The sequence below is a fragment of the Macrobrachium nipponense genome, chromosome 6 (assembly GCF_015104395.2).
Source record: "Macrobrachium nipponense isolate FS-2020 chromosome 6, ASM1510439v2, whole genome shotgun sequence".
In the NCBI taxonomy this organism is placed as follows: Eukaryota; Metazoa; Arthropoda; class Malacostraca; order Decapoda; family Palaemonidae; genus Macrobrachium; species Macrobrachium nipponense.
In genome coordinates this window covers 76,742,856-76,756,858 of record NC_061108.1, presented here as the reverse complement: position 1 = coordinate 76,756,858, position 14,003 = coordinate 76,742,856, and the positions used below count along the sequence as shown (strand labels likewise).

Sequence of the window (14,003 nt, the reverse complement as noted above, 5' to 3'; positions counted from 1 at the left end):
AAAAGACCAAGGCTTTATATAATCTCAACATCTGAGTTCGGTCTGCACCCCACAAAGTGTGAGACACGACTTTCAGCAAATTCATTGCTTTCAAGCATTTTGCTTTAATATATTTCAGATGTGGAATCCAGGTCAGCTTGCTATAAAAAATCAAGCCAAGAAAACTTGTTTCACCAACACATGGAATTCTCTGCCTATGAATGAATAGATCTGGATCAGGGTGGATTCCCCTTATACGGCAAAAGTTCATAGTTACAGTTTTACTGGCAGAAAATCTAAAACCATTAACCTCAGCCCACTTTACTATATTATCAATGCAGAGCTGAAGGCGGCGTTCAGCCACTGCCATCCTTGATGCTGCAAAGGAAATCGATAGGTCATCAACAAAAAAGGTATAATGTATGTTATATCTGGGGGAATTACGTATTTTAGAAACCCCATTGATTACCAAGGAGAACAAGGTTACACTTAAAACACTTCCTTGTGGTACTCCTTCTTCTTGACTGAGCACATCTGACATTGTTGCTGCAACCTGAACCTGAAATATCCTATTTTTTAAAAAAGCCTTAATAAAGAGGGGCAAATTGCCTCTCAGGTTACATTCATAAAGGACCCTCAAAATGCCATATCTCCATGTTGTATCATAAGCCTTCTCTAGATCAAAGAAAACAGTGATGTGATGCTGCTTGTTGGCAAAAGCTTCACATATTGAAGATTCCATTCGTACCAATACATCAGTTGTGGAGTGCATACTCTGAAAACCACACTGAGCAGGCGACAGATATTTACCTCTTTCCAAGTACCATATCAATCGTGTGTTCACCATTTTTTCCATGATCTTACACAAACAAGATTTTAATGTGATAGGACGATAATTTTCTGTCTTGAATGGATCTTTTCCAGGCTTCACAAATTGCAGTAATTTTAACTTCTCTCAAAGCTTGGGGAAGATATGTTCTCGGTAAATTCTGTTAATAAGGTTTAATATGAAAAGTCTGGTATTTTCAGGAGTATACTTAATCATTGAATATGTTATATCATCCAGTCCAGGAGCTGATTCATTACATTTATTCAAGGCTGATTCAGATTCTCTAATAGTAAAAGGAGCATTGTATTGCTCATGTCTTAAGGTATTAAAATAAATTTCGACCTGTTCCATAATCCGTCTTTGAGCTGAATAGGGTCTATCATCATTTTTCTTCGCAACATTAGCAAAATGATTAGCAAACTCATTTGCCACTAACTGGGGGTCTGCTACCTCGCAACCATTCATCTTGATAACTGGAGGTTGACAAAGAGTGAACTTGCCTGCTATTTTTCTAACTCTTCCAAACTAGAGTCAGAGGAGTTTTTGAATTTAGTGAAGATATGAATATCGTCCAAGATTCTTTTCGTGCTTTTTTTATTTCCATGCAAAAATGAGCTCTCACTTTTCGAAATTCTACACGATAATACTCACATTTTCGTCCTGGTGAAGGCAGATCTCATAGTTTTATGAGTTTCCTGGCATTTACGTGTCCACCAGGGAACTGGTCGGCGGACAAATTTGCCTGAAGTCCTAGGTATAGATTGAAGACCAGCTGAGAACATTATTGTATTAAAAAGTCAAGAGTGTCATCTACACAGGGAAAGTCATCAGCAGAGTCATCTATTGAGCTGTGCTCCTGGAATGTTGACCAATCAGCTTTACCAATGTTCCATTTGGGTAGCCTTGAAGATGGAGGACTTGATGCTACACTCACCACTATTAGAAAATGGTCATTGGTAAATCTATCATTTATAGTTCTCCAATTAACCCCTTCAGCACTGGGACGTACACATGTACGTCTTTTACGGTACAGTAATAAAAGACCGGGACGTACGCGTGTACGTCTTTCATCCCTCCTCGAAAAGCAAAGCGTTTTCTTCAGCTTGGATGGTTTCCAGACACAGTATTGTGTACGAGAGAGGTGCTGAAGCTCCACCCACAATTCATTCTAACCAATGAGCGTCCGATGGACGTCGTGACGTCATTTTCATATGGGATATTAGGAGGGGTACTGGCCAACATATGCCAGTGCGCCTCAGGCTATTATTTGGGAAGGATGATGACGATTTTGTCCGTAACCATGTAGATTTGAATTCTAAAACCTTTTTCCCTTTGATTGCAGTTATTTTATGTTCTTTTTTTTCAGTATCATGTCAGATGATAGTGTTTCAGAGTCAGGGTCTGAGTACCTGCCAAATCTATCAGATGATGATTATAGTGATAATTTCTTAGAGGTTGACAGTGACAAAGAGTGTTTCGAAGACATTGAACCTCTTGTCGATGAAGGCTGGCGGTTCATAACTGATCCATCTTGTGACTTGCGCCCAGACCCAGGCCTCCCTGATTCATGGAGGGTGGTAATAGGATTCCTGCTTACACACCAGATTTCACCTGCTTACGTGGTGCATTTTTTCTCCTTTTTTGTGGTGATGTAATTGACAAATTGTGTGAATGGATGAATGCTCGGGCAGAGTAGTACTTTCATTCAACAGGAAAGCGTAAGGTGAAAGGACTTCTATGGAGGCCTGTTACTCGTGATGAGATGTGTTTTTTATAGCTTGCTGATGATAATGGGGGTGAATAAACTGCCCCATATGTATATACGTATTGGTCACGAGATGCTGTTGCTTTTATTATCATTATTATCATTATTATTATTATTATTATTATTATTACTATTATTATTGTTTTATTATTATTATTACCAGTGCCGTAAACATTCATTGATGTATACGCTGTTTCTGTATGAAACCTAGGAATAACTGTTTCAGTAAGAAAACTAGTACTGCTATTACCACTACTACTATTTTACTGCTACTTTAATACTTTTTCTGCTACTTATTTCTATTACTTTACTACTATTTTCTACTACTTTATAAAAAAGTTCCTACTTCTGCAATTACTTTTTCCACTAAATATTCCTATTTTTTCCGATATTCTTACTATATTTTTTGTAATTTTTTGACAATGGGGTAAAAAATATTCATTGATATCCGTACACACAATGTTTTCACATAAGAATGTAAAGGAAAAATATGAATAACATAAAATTTAGAGGGAGCCAGTAATGATTGATACTCGCGGTCGACAGGGGGTCTCATGCGGTATGCAAGCATTAGCAGCAATGCAGCAGGCCAGTGGCGAAGGGGTTAAAGTCAATAAGACAGTCATCACTACATATAGATAAATCAATTGCTGATAACGTGCCTGTTTGAACATGAAAATGCGAAGACTCCCCAGAGTTGAGGATCCCCACATTTTCATCTTCTATGATGGAACCTAAGCACCTTCCTCTTTGATTGGTGGTGATGTCACCCCAAAGAGGACTTCTGCTATTCATATCTCCCAAAATAACAAAAGGGCGTGGTAACTGTTGAATAAGAGATTTAAATTCATTGATGGGGAACGCTTCATTAGGTGGTAGATAAAGAGAGCATATTGTATATTTTCTTTGCAAATGGATCTGCACACCTATCACTCTCAATGCTGATTGGATACTGATAAGATTTTGTGGGGTGTCATTTCGAACATACAAAGCGACACCACCATGGCTTCCAATATTCAAATTATAGGTGTAGGTTGAGTGATAGGATGTATACTCTCGTGGGCTGGGGCACAAATTATTACCAATCATCGTCTCCTGCAAAGCTATACAAACAGGAGACACTTCTGATATGAGCAGCCTTCATTCTTCCCATTTAGCTCTTAATTCCTGACAGTTCCACTGTAGAAAATTAATGAATTTACTTCCCTTTAGAGGCTGTTAAATTAGAGCCTCTTTTAAGAGATTTCAGCTTACTGACTTGCTCCTTATTTCTGGAAGGAGACCAATTATTTATGGCTGCCTTCCTTTCCAGAGGGTTATCAGTCTCAGAAACACCATACAAAGCTGATGCTACCTGAGGAGGGGTGTGAAGGTTGGACATTGGTGCATCCTCCAAAGGATCAGAAGCACCATTTAAAGCTGGTACAGCCTCCAGTGAGGTGGAAGTGCCAGGTACACCTGGCACAGCCTCCAGAGAGGCAGGAGTACCAAAAATCACTGGTTCTACTTCCATAGAAGCAGAAGTGCCAGAAACCACTGGCACTGCCTACAAAGAGGTGGGAGTGCCAGAATCAACTGGCACTGCCTCCGAAGAGGCAGGGGCACCAGGAATCACTGGTGTGGCCTCCGAAGAGGCAGGAGCTCCAGGAATCACTGGCGCAGCCTCCGAAGAGGCATGAGCGCCAGCAATCACTGGTGCCGCCTCCAGCGACCGACGACGAGAAGGATGTGTAGGCTCTTCTAACGCGCCTTCTTCACCAAAATTCACGGGAGGGTTAGCAGCCAAACAGTCCGAAACCCCTACTAACCTATCTGGGCTGGGTCCAAGCGTTAGCCTCCAAGACGGACCCACTGTAACACTAGGCACATCACTTACCTCAACAGGTGACTCCAGACGTCCATGAATGGTCATAGGCGTGGCGGCCAAACGTACGTGAGATGGGGGGAAAACTCAAGCACTCAAGATTGACGGAGAATCCCTTATGGTCGAATTCTTGGAAGCACCAGTTAGAGAGGCTGGCAAACACTCCGGCTGCACTAACTCTGTGCTCACTACCTTCAACTTCTTGACAGGCGCCTTCAGATCTTTACGGCAACGAATAGGCCTTGGAGAAGTAGGAGCACTAACATCACGTGAATGGGCAGGGGAGGTTGCAACACGCTCGCGATGTGCAAGGACGGAGGGGGGGTGGGGTGATTGGGCGTTCGAGATTCGGAGGCGAAGCAACCCCTGCAGAACACACACCACTAACACTACCCGAAACCACAGCACTCTTGGGAACACGTCCGCGTTGTTCTTCCCTCGACGGCGAAGGAAGGGCAAAGTCCTTAGCCTTCCAACGCTTAATACGCCGATGAGGTGTAGAGGGGGAAGAGGGAGAGGAAGATAGCACTAGCTTCGTATGCGCACTCTTCTCGTAAGGCGGGGACGAAGCAACGTGTTTCCTACCAGTCCTCCCAACCGATAAGGCAGCCAACTTCACATCCAATACAGTGTCCAGCCTCTGAAGCACTGCCTGGCATATGACCTCAGACTGATGTGCCAGAGAAGGCTCTGACAACAAGGAAGGCAGATGTTGCGAACTGGGCGGCAGTGATGACGTCACGGCTAAGCGAGGCGGATCAGAGGAGGTGACTGGGAGATACATCATCGATGAGAGTGACGTCACAAGCAGTGGTGACGTCATGGCTTCCCCTCTGTGCGAGGGGGAAAGAGATGCCACTGGCGGAGGAATACACAAAGATGGACCGACCCCGTGACGTCATCAATGAGGCTGACGCCACAGCGTCACTCCGATACAAAGCGGCGGCAGACACTGGCGGAGCAATACAAGATGGCTGACTGCTCCCACCCGCAAAGACGAGGCCGGGAGGAGGGGGGATGGCCTGGCTGGACCGGGAAGGGGGGTGCGAGCCTCCACAAAATGCGCTAGCAACCCCTCCCAGGACGGGGTACCACCTAGCCCAAGCGTCTTCCAAATCGCTGCCATTTTGGATGATTCCGACTCTGGAAGAGAAGAGAATGATGAAAAACCTCACCCTTCTCGGGAACCGAATAAGCTCCCGAGGAAGAGGGGGTTACATTACAAAAATTACCCTGGCGACCTCCCGATACTTCCATCAACGAATCAATGGAAGAAAAGGAAGGAAATGCAGGGACAACACTACTATGGGGGTTGACTATTGAGGAAGACGAAACATCGGGAATAGGAGCAAAGCCCTCCCAAGTAGGAAGAGTGGAGACTCTCCGATGTTCCCTCTTACCATAAAACTTCCTCCACTGCTCCTTAGACCATGATCGGCATTCCGTACTAGGATTCGTAATCGTACAAAAATTCGAACGACACCTACTGCATGTGATATGAGGGTCTGTCTCTGCCGAAGCCAAAAAATGAGAACAGAAGAAGCCATAAAACCAGGTAAAAAAACACACACACACACACTAAGAGAAACGAAACGGGCAATGAACCGGGAAAAGGCCAAGAGAGGAAAACGACCTCTCGCCCAGGCGGTTAAGAAAAAGACTGCCATAGATGAGCAGTGTTTGACCACTCTTCACCCAATCTACGCATGTGTTGCCAGGTATCACAAGATTCCTTGCTTTCATCTGCTTTTTAACCGGATCCAGCTAGGCGCTAGAAATGATCCTATTGTTAAGACCGAGGGTTTGTTCGCGTATGAACAACTGTACTTTTATACTGTCGATCACTTAACTCATGTAGGCAGCTTGTACTCACTAAGTTTGGATTCATGTTAAATCTTTTGCCATAACATGCAAAATAAGGCAAATTAGGAAAAATGGGTTTCCTTTAAAAACTTATAAATGCATATGTATTCCCCTTCAACCACATAATTCCTAAAAAAATGTAAGCAGTATATCATAAATGACCAATTATTCCTAATTGCAATCTACCAGCATTTTTACCAATTTCAGATCTGCAATAAATTATCTTATTTGGATGTTTTTCATTATATGTGTACATATTGCATATCTGATTTCAGTAAATTGCAGTGGCATTTTAATTACATTTAAATAATACTAATAAAAATTCATTAAATGAAACCAATACAAATATGTTGATAAAATAATATTACAACAGACACAAGAACCTTAGTAAAAATCTAAATACGTACTTGGTCCCTTATGCTGAATGGGATTATGCTTTTACATATATGTACTACAATTCATTATGGCTACTGATCCTAGACTGAATTACTACATTACCAATAAATCATCAGAGAAGTTACACTGCAATAATGCTGCAGTGTACTGACCTTAAATTTGATTTTTGTGGAGGGATCATCAAAATGAAATTGTGATAATATTCCGGAATCTTGAGACCAGAATACCCTTATGTCTGGAATTTCATAGAATTTCATGGCCCATCTTTCCAATCCGAGTCCAAAAGCCCAACCAACTTTGTGTCCAGAACTGCCTGTGAAAGAGAAGGTTATTGTTGATGTACACTCGGCAAGGAAAGTTAAGATACAGTTTTTTTAAATCTTCAGACATATACTGTTCAATAATGCCACACCTGGCAACTCTAGAAAGGGGGCAGAGTTTCAAAATCATAGCGTTTGTTGCTTTCTAGATTCCGCTTAACTTTACACCATAAAGATTCTGTAGAGGTCCTAGAATCATTTATACTTGAATGTAGAAACAGGCTCTAGATTATTCGTTAATGTTGGTTTGGTAACATCAGTTCAGGGTAGAATATCAATCATCCTTTTTTAAAACCTACTGTGAAACCTTATTTATAAGTAATGTTTGACTCTAAACTGATGTAAAATTCATATGTAATTGAAGATGGATCTTAAACAATGAGAAAAAGTGTTTTAAAATTTGGGCAGAACTTGTGGAAATTGTGAGGAACAATATAGTAAAGAATGGAATATTATGACGATAGAGAGAGAGCGCGCAAGCACAGGCCTATCGATAGGGATAATTCATTATATTTACTTTGAGAGGTTAAGAGATAATATTTTTTCAAATGTTTCAAAAGTGGAGAGAGAGAGAGAGAGAGAGAGAGAGAGAGAGAGAGAGCATAGGCCTATCTACAGAGATACTTAATTCATTATATTTACTTTGAGAGATTGAGTGATAATATTTTTTCAAATGTGTTTTAAAAGTGGAGAGAGAGAGAGAGAGAAACAAAATCTGCTTATGTGAAAGCTTAGGCGTATTTATAACTACTTTATTTCATTATATTTTCTTTGGGAGATTGAGTGGTAATATATATTTGTAAAGTATGTTTTAGAAGGAGAGAGAGAGAGAGAGAGAGAGAGAGAGAGAGAGAGAGAGAGAGAGAGAGAGAGAGAGAGAGAGAGAGAGAGAGAGAGAGAGAGAATTATAGTATTGGCAATGGACTTGTGACAGCGGACAGGCAGAAGAAAGAGCGGTGAGTTGGTGCACAGATACCTGGGAACAGGGTGATATGACTGCCAAGATCATGCTGCACTATGCTAGATAAAATTTGAAGGATCATAATATTCAAGTTAATTCTCTAAGAAATTCATACCCTAATCTTGATTTCATTCGACAGTTGCTGTAACATTCTAAGATTGTAAAAAGACGTGGAAAAATTTAGACACAGGCTGCGGTCATTCTTGCTCTCTTGATATAGTCTGTACTTTTGAAAATTGGGTTTCATCCACAAAGCATTCACAAAAAAGCTAAGTAACAATATTTATTACCAAAAATAACTCAATATGTATTGCACAGGCAATTCAAGTTTTATATCGTGCCAAAAATGCTGATGTGTTGGGAGATCTTTCAGCCTCATGGCAAAGAAATGCAGTCGTGTATGGCTGTAGGCTACTACAAACTGCTTTGCAATGGGAGCATATAGCCAGAAAATCTTGGAGCTGACATGCTACTTTAAACTTGATAAAGATTTATGTTTAAAGACAGTAGCTTTGTAAACAGCAACTACCATTTGATCCATGTCAACGTCAAAGTAATCAAAGTGTGAAATTCATTGCATAAGCCAGTATCCAGTGACTTGCATTTTCCCACTCAAAGTTCTAGGGCCCCTCCTCACATCATAGAAAACACTCTTGCGGATGTAACTAGATTTGCTCAACCTACCTTAGCCGTCGCAACATTGACTGCCATTGATGTCAGCAAGTTTAATCGCTTTGGAATACAAATATGAGTTAGTAGAAACTAAAATAATTGCATTCACCACTTACGATGATGAAATAATATCCCTGTTCATGAAAGAAAACGAGTAAATATTATCGTTGTGATACATATTACTACAATCAGAAATTCACATTCTATCTGCCAGATCTCTATTAACAAATCCATCTGAGAAATTCCAATTACTTCAGACATATATTGTGCTTTCAAGTATCTGAATGGTTTTGTTTTGCAGTTTTAACTTATGATATAATTTGCTGTGTATTTTCATATTCTAGAGTAAATTTAGCAATATTATGTCTTTTCAGTAAAAACAAATGGGAAATTCAATGAATGAAAGCTAATGAAAACTGTATCTTCACTTTTCTTGTCGAGTGTACAATGAAAATAATTCTGTTGATCCTACACAGTAATGAGACAACTACAGAGGGACAGGGATAATAATTATTTACCACTTTCTTTACAAATGCTGACACTGAATAAGCAAAAAATACAATGAATATGCCAACTCCATTGCAGTAAGTCAGTGTGATGCAACGTGACATTTGATCAATGAGATTACTGGCATTTTCCAGCAATATTCACTTCACCTTTTTTGGGAACATTTTAGATATGACTCAATACAGATACTGTAAATTGAATTGGAATGAACCACACAAAAAATGAAAACATGACTTTCCTGCAACATATTACAGCAAGAATAATTAAATGGATGTGCCATAAAAGAATTTACATGAGTAATTACATAATGATAGATATGATAAGTAAGAGGTTCTGAATATTAATGTTTATATTCAGATATTCTGAATATAAACAAGGGTACTGGGACTTTACTGTTTTCCCTTGTTCCAAAATACAGCTAAGGTGCTGTATCCACCAACAAAATATGGATTTCATAGTTTCACAGGTGCAAATGTGAAAGTTGCTATTTACCTGGTCTTATTCATGTTGTAGACTCTTAAAGACTTGATGCAAAAACTTTTCTCATATGATTAATACAGACATCCCCCGGTTACCGGCAGGGGTTCTGTTCCTGGGGCTTGACGGTAACAGAAAATCGTCGGTAACTGTAATTCAAAAGTCTATGGGTGTCACAATTCACCTTACAGTGCCCTAGACTGAAAAACGATGCCTTAGACAGTGTCGCAGCCAGATATTTTGCCCTAATATGTAATAACTCTTCAATAAAAATGTGGAATATCATTTGCATAATCATTTAACCCTCTTACGCCGATTGGACGTATTAAACATTGACATAAATTGTCTCCCGGGTGCCGATTGGACGTATTAAATGTCGACATAAAAAAGTTTTTTTTAAAATTCGGGGAAAAATACTTATAGGCCTACCAGCCGAAAACTTTTGAATCACGCGCCTTGGGGGATGCTGGGAGCTCACGGATAAAGGCGTTGTTTTGTTTACAATCATTACGCAGGCACGTAAGCGTGAATTTATATCTGTTCACACTAAAAAGTATCAGTGACACATCTCAGAAATTATTTAGTCAATTTGACATAATTTTTGCACCATTTTAAATTAGCCGTTACATGGAGTATTATATATGAAAATTTGCGCAATTTCATGTAGAATACATGAAATTGTGCAAAAATACTCATGTAGAATACAAAAAATACTCATGATTGTAGTTTTAATCAGTTTTGAAATATTTTCATATACATAACGATAAGTGCCAAAATTTCAACCTTCGGTCAACTTTGACTCTACCGAAATGGTCAAAAAACGCAATTGTAAGCTAAAACTCTTATATTCTAGTAATATTCAATCATTTACCTTTATTTTGCAACAAATTGGACGTCTCTACCACAATATTTCGATTTATGGTGAATTTATGAAAAAAACTTTTTCCTTACGTCTGCATGGTAACTCTTCCGATAAATTTTTTCGTGCGATTGTCGTAATGTTTGCACCATTTTAAATTTGCCGTTACATAAAGTTTTATATATGAAAATGTGCGCAATTTCATGCTCAATACAACTAAAAACAACCCATGGTTGTAGCTTTTATAAGTTTTGAAATATTTCCATATAAATAACTATAAGTGGCAAAATTTCAACCATCGGTCAACTTTGACTCTACCGAAATGGTCGAAAAACGCAATTGAAAGCTAAAACTCTTATATTCTAGTAATATTCAATCATTTACCTTCATTTTGCAACAAATTGGAAGTATCTAGCACAATATTTCGATTTATGGTGAATTTATGAAAAAAAAACATTTTCCTTACGTCTGCTCTGTAACTCTTCCGAAAAAAATCAAAATTTTTTCGTGCGATTGTCGTAATGTTTACACCTTTTTAAATTAGCCGTTACATAAAGTTACATATATGAAAATGTGTGCAATTTCATGTAGAATACAAAAAAAATGATTGAAGGTTTAGCTTTTCTCTTTTTCGAAATATTTGCATATAAATCACGATAAATAGAAAAAAAACCACGTTTGGTTAACTTTGACTACTGAAATAGTCGAAAAATGATACTGTTATGATACAATAAAGTTTTGTACATACTTACCTGGCAGATATATACTTAGCTCCAGACTCCGTCGTCCCGACAGAAATTCAAATTTCGCGGCACACGCTACAGGTAGGTCAGGCGATCCACCGCCCCTGGGTGGCAGGACTAGGAACCACTCCCGCTCTCTAATCAGATTTTCTCTTCCACCTGTCTCCTGAGGGGAGGTTGGGTGGGCCATTTAATTGTATATATCTGCCAGGTAAGTATGTACAAAACTTTATTGTATCATAACAATATCATTTTTGTACATTCAACTTCCCTGTCAGATATATACTTAGCTGATTGGCACCCTTGGTGGAGGGTAAGAGACAACTAAATTACTGAAAAGAACAGGAAAACAACACATGTTGTAGGATAAAAACCTTGGTTCTTACATGATTTGGCAGAAGACTTCGTGGTTATTGTCTAAGAGCCTGCTTCGCCTCAAGAGGCTCAGCGAGGTAGAGACCTATGGCTGAGAGATCTTGGGGATCTGTCAATGGGGTCTTATCCACTTACTTGGCAGAACCTGAGTATCTTTGTCAATGGGTGCTAATCCACTTACATGACAAAACACCTTTGCCAAAGGCAACATCAAGGAGCACAACACCGATCCCGATCACCTAATCCTAATACCCAGGTTAGTACTGAGATTGAAAGAAAATTTCCCCAAACATTCTTTCCGACCCCAAAAAACCCGACACCAAACATTTAAAAAACTAATTAAAAATAAATAAGGATCGGCATCAGCTCCCTGGCCCAGCACCGAATCCGCAGATACGTAAGGACCCAGGGAGAAGCTTTTCTCTGAAGTAACTCTTATTTCCTCCAGGTAGTGGGATGCAAAGACAGAGTTGCATCTCCAGTCCGTGGCAGCTAGAATTTCCTTCATAGACATATTCTATGAAAGAATAAAGAAGTCGCAATGGCTCACACCTCATGCGCTTATACTCTAAGCTGCTTGAAGGAGTCGTCATGGCACGTCTCATGTGCTTCAGGGAAGACACTTCTCACAAAGAACGCCAGTGGGTTCTTAGACATGGGTCTTTTTGGGTCGCTCACCGCACACTATAGACTCTCTAGGCTACCCTTAATCTGTTTCTTCCTCTGAAGATAGAACTTAAGGGTCCTAACTGGGCAGAGAGACCTCTCAATCTCCCTCCCTACCAAGGGGGAGAGTCACTTAACCTCAAAGCTTCTAGGCCAGGGTTTTGAGGGGTTCACGTTCTTTGCCAGGAATAATGGCTTAAAAGAACATATTGCCGAGTCTCCTTTAAATCCGACTCTCGAGTCCAAGGCATGGAGTACACTTGTCCTTTTAGCAGTTGCGAGGGCCAAGAGAAAAATACATTTCCTCGTTAGGACTCTAAAGGAAGCCTGATGAGAAGGCCCGAACTTGACAGATGTGAGGAATTATAGGACTACGTCCAGATTCAAACTAGGTGGAAGTGAGGACTTTTTCTTGGAGGTCTCGAAGGACCGGATAAGATCGTGAAGATCCTTGTCCTCCACTATCTTTAGGCCCCTGTACTAAGGACAGTGGAGAGCATGCTTCTATATCCTTAAATGTGGATACAGCCAGGTGAGATTCTTCTCTCAGAAAGAGAAGAAAATCAGCAAAGTCGGTCACAGAGGTATTGGGAGAGGAAGGTTTCTTCGACCTGTACCATTGTTGGAAGACTTCCCACTTCGATTGGAACACCCATAAAGTTGAGGCCCTGTGGCCTCTGGCGATCGCGCTAGCAGCCTTTCGAGAAAAGCCTCTTGCTCTGACGAGTCTTTCGATAGTCGAAAGGCAGTCAGGCAGAGAGCGGGGTTTTAGAGAGCTCTCGAAGTGGGGTAGTCTGAGCCTATCTCTCCTTATGTGTAAGGGATCTGAGGAAGTCCTAAACCATTCCAGAACCTCTGAGAACCATTCTGAGTTGGCCAAAGGGAGTGAAAAGGGGTAGAGTCATCTCTGTAGAGGACAAGAACTTTTCCATCAATTCCCCCACCAGTTTGAATGGGGGAAAGATCTACGCCTCGCTGCCTGACCAGTTCAGTAGGAGAGCGCGAAAGCTATTGCTCTCGGGTAATCTAACAAGGAGTAAAAGTTGTCCAGACTCCTGTACTGATACGTGGTGAACAGGTCTAATGTGGCCTGTCTCACAGGGCCCTTAGGCTTTGTTACACATTGAGATTGAGGATCCACTCCAGAGGAAGGAATTGGTTCTTCTTGCTCAACCGGTCCCTCACATTCCTCTCTCTCCCTGAATTAATCTGGTTAGGAGCGAGATCCCTCTCTCCTCCGTCCAGAAGGGTTCTTGTTACCTCATAAAGGGAGAAGGGATGTGTCCTCCTTGTTTCTGATGGATGTCATAGCCGCGGCGTTGTCCGAAATGATTTGGACCTCCGTGTCTCTGACTTCATACTGAAACCATTTAATAACCAGAAAGATAGCAAACAGCTAAAACGTGTAGAAGTGTTAAGCCGAAAGACTATACGTAATCTGTTTGTCACCGATAGGACGGAGACGGTGACGAATTTGTTAAGGCATGTGTCTCACAAGAGAAAGTCAAATGCCTTCTAGATACCGAGGTTCCAGAAGGCAAGACATTTTCATAGTAGTTGAATCTCCGTTAAGGAGAAAACAACACTATATGCCATAGAAGACGAAGGAGGACAGATAAGCAACCTACTTCATAACAGTCGAATCGAGAGAAAGATTCTCAAGACTCTGAACTCGTGCTTACCAAGGACTGAAAAAAAACTAATCCCTATTTCATTGCTGTCCTGAG

The 14,003-nt window shown here is 40.5% G+C and overlaps 1 protein-coding gene across 4 annotated transcripts in view; it reads right to left on the bottom strand.

Moving 5' to 3' along the window:
• The window catches only part of LOC135216354 (phenylalanine--tRNA ligase, mitochondrial-like), a 292,985-nt gene that overhangs the window by 115,361 nt on the left and 163,621 nt on the right, over positions 1–14,003 (bottom strand). For all 4 annotated transcript variants that reach the window (XM_064251594.1, XM_064251591.1, XM_064251592.1 and 1 more), the window contains one exon: positions 6,849–7,009. In XM_064251594.1, the coding sequence (XP_064107664.1) occupies positions 6,849–7,009 (161 nt within the window). The remainder of the gene's footprint in view (positions 1–6,848; positions 7,010–14,003) is intronic.